This window comes from Canis lupus, chromosome 17 (assembly GCF_011100685.1).
Source record: "Canis lupus familiaris isolate Mischka breed German Shepherd chromosome 17, alternate assembly UU_Cfam_GSD_1.0, whole genome shotgun sequence".
NCBI classification, from domain to species: domain Eukaryota; kingdom Metazoa; phylum Chordata; class Mammalia; order Carnivora; family Canidae; genus Canis; species Canis lupus.
Genome location: NC_049238.1, coordinates 19,176,177 through 19,184,854, shown reverse-complemented (window position 1 = coordinate 19,184,854; position 8,678 = coordinate 19,176,177). Strand labels below are relative to the sequence as shown.

Genomic DNA, 8,678 nt, shown 5'->3' with positions numbered 1-8,678 from the left:
AATTTATGGGCTTAATTAAATCATCAAGATCTTTTTCAGAGGTACAGGAATGGCCAAGGATCAAGCTTGCTCTGAATTATTCACTTTTTTCAAGTGGAGCTGCTGTCCTGGGAAGAGTAGTACATGTCAAGGAGGAAATCAGCACTGCTACTTTCGCAAATAGACAACTGTCTTTTCTTTTTCTTTGATTCTCAGGGCCCAGGAGAGTTTATAGGTGTGAAACTATCTTGGAAAAACCATAAAGAAGATGAAGTTCTTCTATATCAACCTCACGTTTCCCTCAATTGTTTCTATTTGTTTTTCTAATGGCCTTCCCATCCTTGCCTTAAATAAATTTAAATCAATGTTCAGACTCATCTCATAGAAGTATCATTTTTACCTTATCCCAACATTGAGAAAAAAAGGTTTTCTTCTCCCGTATGTAAGCAGGACTTGAGAGAGCAGCCACCAAATCTGTGTGTATTTACACATAGGAATGTGTGTGGAATGCCTTTTACAATCACATTTGCTTATTATCCTCCTTACCGTGGCCTACTTAGCCAAGTGTTGGTGGATTTAGGCTGTTTTAAAAACATACAAACAAGAAACAGAGCCTGTGTTTTACAAAATGCAAGGACAAGATGAAGAAGCCTCAAGTAAGAGTCAACGTCTCTGAAATCTGCATACTAATAATAAATGTTAGTATAGAAAAACCAGTGATGGGGGGAAGGAGGGAGGGAGGGAGAGGGGGAGAGAGAGAGAGAGAGAGAGAGAGAGAGAGAGAGAGAGAGAGAGAGAGAGATGGTTATCTTATAGCTAGCTATGAAGGGCTGCCCCGACTCTACCTCCTGGGTCCAGAAACAGCAGGCCCAGCATATTGAATCATCAGGCAAATGGCCAAAACTACGATTTCCTCATGGCCCACTCTCACAACTTAACTTTGACCCTTTCCAATTTTCACCAGTTCCTATCAGGGTGCCTTCGAGGATCTTTGACTCCAGGGATACTTTCTTTTACGATCTTTTAATGACTCATTAGTCACTGGGGCTTTGGCAATTTCTGCAGGAAGCAAGTTTCATTTCTTCCCTGAAAATGAAGAGGCAACCCAGGAGGTTGTTAAACAAATTCTATTCAGTAGCTGGAAAAGTGAATTTCCTGTGGAATGACAGGAATTACATAGAAGCAAGCAATTTTATTTTCCTCAAATGTAGCAATAATTTTAATCTGTACATACATAAAACAAACAGTGCAATTATAAAACCTTGAAGGTGACATGCATATCTTAAGGTGCAGCTGGGATGGGGAGGTTGTTATTAGCATCTCCAATTTTCCTTACCGCTTTTTAAAACTAGTTCCTTATGCAAAAGCATTGAGTCAGGAAACTTCATCTGGAATGCTGAAGTTAAAGGTGAACTTCCTGAAGTCTGCACATCTAAGTATCACAAACAAAACAGAAATGACCTCCTAGAGCAGTTTGGTAAGGACTAGAGTAATATGGCTGGGCGTTCAAGCTGGGAATGAATGAAATCAGGGATGCATTTTTCTGAAAAACTAAAAGAGATAATGTTTGTAACTGAGTGTCCTATTTCTGTTTCATAGTTGCTACCCATGTGAGCCCTTCCAGCAATCTTTTTATTCGGTAGTTTCTGAGTAGATGCTGTTCAATGGAGTTATTGGTAACTAGGGGTGGTGAGATGCACAAAGGAGGACCTGGGAGAATGGCTTCTTCCTTGGTGTCCAAGTCCACGCTCCTCTTCGCTGTTAGTTCTTATGGCCTTTGCTCTGCCGTGGAAGCAGAGGTAGCTGGTGCACGATGTCAGATGCTGTGTCATCATTCACAGGCCCGGGGGAGGGGGCAGGTAAAGGCGAGTGATGGGGGTCTACCTTTGCTTCTTCCACAAGACCCTTCTCAAGCTTTCCTGGCCTTGCAGTGGAACTTCTAGAACTAGAGGCAGTTCACTGGGTCCTTGACTCAGAGGCCAGGATGAGACAAGACGTGGCAGAGTGACAAGACACAAAGGGAAAATACGTATCAATTAGCCTCAGAGTAGGATAGAGAAATTTCTATTTGCACGGATGAAAATTCAAATCCCCAAAGTCAATCTAAAACAAATGAAATTTTTCTTTGAGTACTAATTTTTTTTTCTGTACAAGTAGCCTGTGCACTTCTGGTGTTAACTCCTTGCACTGTCTCAAGGTAGGTGATCCCAGGGACACTCTAGGGCAGTATGCTCTAGCTCATCTCGAACAGCTTTTTCTGGCAGTGGCATTTTGATTTGAACCGCAAAGTAAATCCATACATGGCATCACAGTTAGTAAAATAATGAAATATCACTAGTCAAATGTAATTGCAATTCAATCAATGATATATTCACACACAAGTTTAGAAAAATCAAGAGTATGATAATAAAACCATAAAATTAAACAGAAGGAAATCAATTTCTACAAGAAATCAAATATATTTACAGTGAGATTTAAAGGGAAAAATAAGCTACTTGGATCATAAATTTAATTTTATTTTAAATAACTTTAGCTACCTTAGCTGTTAATACAATAAAAGCAGAAAGAACAGGCTGCCTTTTTTTTTTCCAGATTTAATCAGAAAATTATATCTACAATAATTGACAGAACTTGCTTCTTGTCCTTTACCCATCTCATCAAAAATTATTGCATTTTCCCCCAAACTGTATTTTTTGGATTCCTCTGTGAATATACTCATTTCGTCCTCGTTCCTGGAGGCATCTTGGTTTAAATCCATCTTTAAAAAAAGGAGAAGGGGTACATATGGGAGGCAAAATATTCTCTTGAAGCCAACAGATATAGAGTTGCTAGAAGAAGCTGATTGTACACACAAGCTGCCTGGGGTCGGGAAGGGGAGGGCTGTTGATTTAGACACACGTGACAGCCTTTGGTGGACGGGCACAGGCAAAGCCCCACTGGGCCCTTCTTCCTTGTCAGGGTCAGGAGTGAGCCAGCAGAGGCGGAGCTTCATCTTCCCCTTGGAACTTGTCGTTTTGGTTCTCCTCCAAAAGCCTTCATCCAGATAAGAAGCCAATGACTGATTACAAAAATAAGAATAATTAAATTTGGCTCAAGAAATAGATTGTCCAACTGTTCTGCCTTGTTATTTTTTTCCAATATCCAAGGCCTTTACAAAGAAAGAAACAAAAACACCTCTCAATCTTCCAACAAAAGTGAATTCCTTTTTTTTTTTTTTTTGCTCCAAATGCTACGACCTGAAGAATGGCTGCAGATTGAGATATCAAAAATCTCAGAAAAATATATAATATATTTGTATATCTCTGTATGTCTATTATTTAAATTTCACATTCCTTTAAAAGTGGTTATTCAGTCAGTAGCTGCTGAAGGAGGCTCTTCTGCTGGGCCTGGGGGGTCTGTGGTCCTGCTGTGGGTTTTTGAGTTCCCAGTGGACCAGGCTGGTTCAGGTAAGGGTCCCCGCCTACCAGATTCACTGTACACTGGACGTCAGCAAACACCTGAACCTGCTGCACCTGCTGGAACACAAATAAAAGATGTGTTTAGACAGAAGGGTCTGCCCCCCCGGCTTATGAGTGGGTACTACTTGAAGTGGAAACTCACTAGAGCATTCCTCTAGTCTGTAGTCACCACAGAGAAGAACTCTTCTGTCTTCTTGTCCTACAAAAAGAAAATCGCTGCACTCATTTTGCTCAGGGTTCTGGAAAGTTCACACTTTAAAAATAAAATCAAAATTGGAATGGTCAAGCCTCCTACAGGGTTGCCATCAATAATGAAAATGAGCGTCACTGCTAATATTGCCAAGATTGGGAAAAGCCCAGTTTCAGAGTCTGGGTGTCTGGTGGTGGGTTTAAAAATATATATATGTGTATATATTCTATATATTATTTGGAAACTGGTTACAAAAGCATTCTATGGATGACTTTAGTAGGATAAAAAAAAAAAAACAAAAACAACAACTTTATTATGTTAGAAAATTAAGGGCTTTAACCCAGTATTAGCAAAACAAAAACCACCACAACTCAGTAACAGGACATTAGCATTACTAAGTCAATGTCCAGAAGATTTGCGTAATATCTAAATATACTATTACATAGCTCTTACATATTGCCTTTAGAATTACAGCAAAATATTAGTAGAACAATTTTATATTTAACTTTTTTCCTGATAGACAATTCATTTAAACACATGAGCTAAAAATAACAGTAAATTACTAGCTGAGAACAGTGTGAATTTTCCCTTTAGCTACTTCCAGTAATAATACACGTATTCCTTAAAAATATCTAACGTTGTATAATTCTAGCATTTTCTACTGGGAAAACAAAGCCAGAAGTTAGTTTTTACAACCATCCTTATTAAAAAGTCATTTGTAGAACTGATTCAAGCCAGTATCACACTTGTGAATGTTCCAGACCAAGAATGGAGATGCCTCCCTAAGGCATCCAAGTGCATCTATTAGTGTCTCAATTGTTTGGCAAACTTGTGCTTAGTGTTTCACAGGTTCATGAAGTATTTTAGATTAGTGATGCATTTTTTGGTCATTCATCACTAATTTATGTCAATTACACTCAGCCTTCCTGAAAACTTTTCTATCCTAATTGAATAAAAGTTGTTTTCATCGACCTTTGTTGACCTCATGTCAAAATCTCAACCTCCAGCTGCTGTATCAGTCCAGCCCCCAATGTCTTCCCCTCTTGATCCATCTATACCTCCACTCTATGCTCACTCAAAGACAGCCTCTGAGCTGAGTCTTCTTAGCCTGCTGGATTAACCTCTAGTTAGATGAGCATCATTTTTCTCCTTATCCTCTTCTTTGCCTGATTTCCCAAGTTTTGCTTCTGGATCCCACAAGATACCATTTGTTTTCTTCTTTCTTTGGGCTTTTTCTTGTGCATCTAATATGCACCAACTCTGAGTCTATCCACTAGCTAGCCCTGTGTCCTCCCCTCTCCTTTGTTTCTAACTTCTTCCTACTCTTTTCCTTCTGGAGCTCCACCCCTGACCTTTCTCTCTCTTCAGGTCAACCATCCCCCTACTAAGCCTTCTTCCTGCTTCTCTAGATTCTCTTCTTTTCTGGTTCTCTTGGTCTTGCCTCTTCCCTGCCTCTGCTCTCCAAATACAGGGAGTCCTAAGTCCTCCTCAAGCCATCCTCTCTTGGTTCTTTTCCTTCTCCTTTTCTGTACACCCGTCTCTGTATTTCTATTAAACTCACTCCCCAGCTTCCGTTTGGCAAATACAAAAGCACTGGAGCAGAGACGGCATGATGGACCAAGATTTTGCCGCTGAAACTTGGCATGAGCACAAGCGGTAGTGCTTTCAGGCAATGACTGATTAAAAAAAACTGCATGTAAAATTCCACGTTTATGTGTTTCAACATAGGAAGTACTGGGTCAGAGCACAAGGTATTTCTGTCCCCAAACACTTAAGGTGCCTCATGCTAGACCTCACAGGACTTCAGATACTGCCACACTTTCAGACAGGCAAAAACAAGATGCATACACATCCTACGATTTGCCAGGTGAAAAGAGCGGAGTCTTCAACCTTGCAAAATTTTCCGGCAGAGTTTTACATCAATTCAAATGCTCTCTCAGAGATCAAGAACTTTAAAACTTGGTTGTTTAGTTTTAATTAATTTGCCGAGCTGCCAGTTATATGTCTCCCTGCAGGAGTAAGACTTTGAAAACCTTCTAATGAAGACTTCATTTCCCCAATCACAAAATCCCCTCTTCACCCTCCTGGGAATCAGATTTGACTATGGAAACAGCTCCTAACTGGTCTTTCTCAGCCTGAGGCGGCTGCCCACTGCATGTCCTGTCCCTTTTCTCCCTCAAGATGAAGCCTTAGCTGGTGCTTATATCACTGCTCCCCCTGAGGGTGACTCAATCTTGTAGAACTCAATCCAAACCCCTGAGTTTAGCGTTCAAGGCTCCCAGAAATCTGTCCCAATCTATCTTACCAATTTTAATTCCTATAAAATCTTCTTATAAACCCTTTACCTTCAGTGGATTTGGTTTCCCAGGATCATGCTAAGATATTACTGTTTCCTTGTCTCTGGAGCATCTACTTCTAGTCCCCTACACTTCTAAGCTTGTTCCCTCCTCCAGCCTCTGACACTTTTTCCTTTACCTTGCCTTGCTAACTATCCCCAAGGCCCAGTTCAGCACTTGTGTAAATGTTCTTCTGACCCTCACAGCATTTTCTTCTCTCTTTTAACACTGATGGTTCTTGTTACCTGTAACATAAATTTGGGTTTGCCTTCTTTTGGTTATGTGACAATTCACATGTGTATGTCTACACGTTTTATCTTTTAATGGGCCCTAAGTGGTATGGCAGAAAGAGCATGAACTTCGGTGTTACAAATACCTGGCTTGAACCTCAGCTCTGCCCCTTTCTAGCTTTGTGAATCATGTGTGTAGTTAAATCTCTTCAGGTTCTGTTTCTTCATCTGTGAACAAAAGGAATACTATTTCCTTCCGAGGGTCATCATGAGGCTTATGTGAAATAAAGCGGACAGTGCTTAGCACAGTGCCAGACAAATCATAAGCATTTCACAAATGAAACTTCCTTTCCTCACCTCTACCCACAGTTCACCTAAAGGGCAAACATGTCTTGTGTTTCTTTATATCTCCACCTTACCATAATGCCTGTACAGTATCTTAAAAATACATATTTATTAAGAGACTAAAGACTAAATCAGTTACTGAAGTGAACTAAAACATCCAAAATCTCTAACCTTTGGTTAATATAGGAAAGTGGCCATCTTTGCTATTTGTATTGCTTTGAAATGAACTTCGAAAATGAGGCAGACTACACAGCAGGCACTCTATGTCTGAATTTACTGAGATCTTTTGAGGTACTTTGACTACATGTGAGTTTTAGAATTGTGCTTATTTACAATATAACAATCAGTGGCCCACCGTTTGTGATCTTTTTATCCTGTTTAACCACTGGATTAAATCTTCTGAAAACTTATCTCATTTAACCCTCTCAACAATCCTATTAGCAGGTATCTTGTTAGTTCTGTTGGTTAAATAGCAGCTCAGGAAAGTTCCCTAACATGCCCAGGAGGACACCACTAAGAAGGGTAGAGCCAGGACTCACACCCAGGTCTGACTCCCAAGGTCAGGCTCCTACCCATGATGCTAAACAAAGTTTCCTGTGTATCTAGAGTACATTTGGCAGCTCTGGGTTTAGAATTTTCTTACTGACCTGGGTTCCATCTGTTTCTGTTTTGAGAAGGTCAGTGGATGAGAGCTGGTTGCAGTAGAGGCCTGTGTGTCTCAGTGCTGGATCATTTATCTATTAAAGATAAGTACAAGACCAAATTACATGCTAGTTGTTTAAAAGTTGAAGATCAAATTTTTCGATGAAAATAATCTCACTGACAGAAAATAGGGATGCAGCAGAAATAAAAAGCTTAGCAATTTACTATGTTGTTATAAGTCAGGACAGTGGTTCCCTTCAGAGGGGATGAAAAGGGATGATGTGGAAGGGAGCATGAGGAGAACCTTTAGGGTACTGCTGATAATGTTTCTTGATCTGAATGGTAGCTTTAAAGATGTGTTGAGTTTATGAAAATTCATGGAGTTGTATATTTTTCTGTATATTCTTATACTTGAATAAAAAGTTAAATTCACAGATACAAAAGTTAATCAGCAAATGACTTTTACTTCTTATCGAGGTATAGTAATAGAAATCAGATTTATCCTCTGCCTGAATTGACAAAAAACTGGATAAAATGAAGGCACTCAAGACACTGGACAAACCCAGTGAAGAAAAGCCATCCCTAGGAGCTGGGAAACAACTGAGGTAAGTCCTACAGTTGCCCCAGCTACTGTCTACAGAGAATTTCCAGGCTGTAGCCACTGTGCTGACTAGGAACTCAGGCAGAGAGCCCTGTAGGCTCCCTGAGTTGAGATGATGCAGCTGGAAGTCTGAAGATGGTCACTGCAGCTGGAATTCTCAGGAGAATTCCAGAGTATCAGAGAAGAGGGGCAGCTACTCAGAAAGCAAGCTCTGAAGATCTGCAGAGGATCCCCTTGAGTCTGCAGCTTAGTACTGATCTTGATCTGCTCGTGGATTTTAGGGAACAACCCAAAGCAAAGAGTCACCAAAAAGATGTTGATGGAATAATTTCCAAAGATTACACAAAGCTGGGAGTAAGTCCTGGTTCCACTGGCCAGAATGGGAAACATCGTAATTCATATAGTATCAAGTAGCATCTTAGAAAGGCTTTGCCTCAGTAGAAAAGTGAAATGAACCTGATACTAAAAGGATCAAACTACTTCAAGTAACCAAACCATTTCCCAGAATAAAGCTCAAGAATGTACGAATATCAACAAGGTAAAATTCACATGTTTGGCACCCAATAAAAGATTACCACTTCATGCACATTACCAGAAAAATATGATCCATAATGAAAAGTCAATCAATTGAAACCAACCCCAAAATGATGCAGATATTAAGACAGTTATTATAATAACCATATTCCGAAGGCTCAAGAAGATAAGGGAAGATTAAATGTGTTAGAGGTATGGAAGATATAAGAGGTCCAAATTGAACTTGTAGAGAGGAAAACAGAATACCTGAGAAGAAAAATACACTGGATGAAATGAACAGATCAGACATTGAAAAAAAAAAAAGAAAGAAAGAAAGAAAGAAAGAAAGAAAGAAAGAAAGAAAGAAAGAAAGAAAGAAAGAAA

General features: G+C 39.8%; 1 protein-coding gene across 5 annotated transcripts in view; it reads right to left on the bottom strand.

Moving 5' to 3' along the window:
- Positions 1–1,151: 1,151 nt before the first annotated feature.
- NCOA1 (nuclear receptor coactivator 1) overlaps positions 1,152–8,678 on the bottom strand; it is a 243,507-nt gene continuing 235,980 nt past the window's right edge. Inside the window, exons 21-23 of one of the 5 annotated variants that reach the window (XM_038560934.1) lie at positions 7,186–7,275; positions 3,580–3,636; positions 1,152–3,494 (exon numbers count right to left, since the gene is read on the bottom strand). In XM_038560934.1, coding sequence (XP_038416862.1) covers positions 3,592–3,636; positions 7,186–7,275 — 135 coding nt within the window. In that variant the 3' untranslated portion in view covers positions 1,152–3,494; positions 3,580–3,591. The remainder of the gene's footprint in view (positions 3,495–3,579; positions 3,637–7,185; positions 7,276–8,678) is intronic. The other 4 variants (XM_038560935.1, XM_038560932.1, XM_038560933.1 and 1 more) reach the window with 4 other exon arrangements.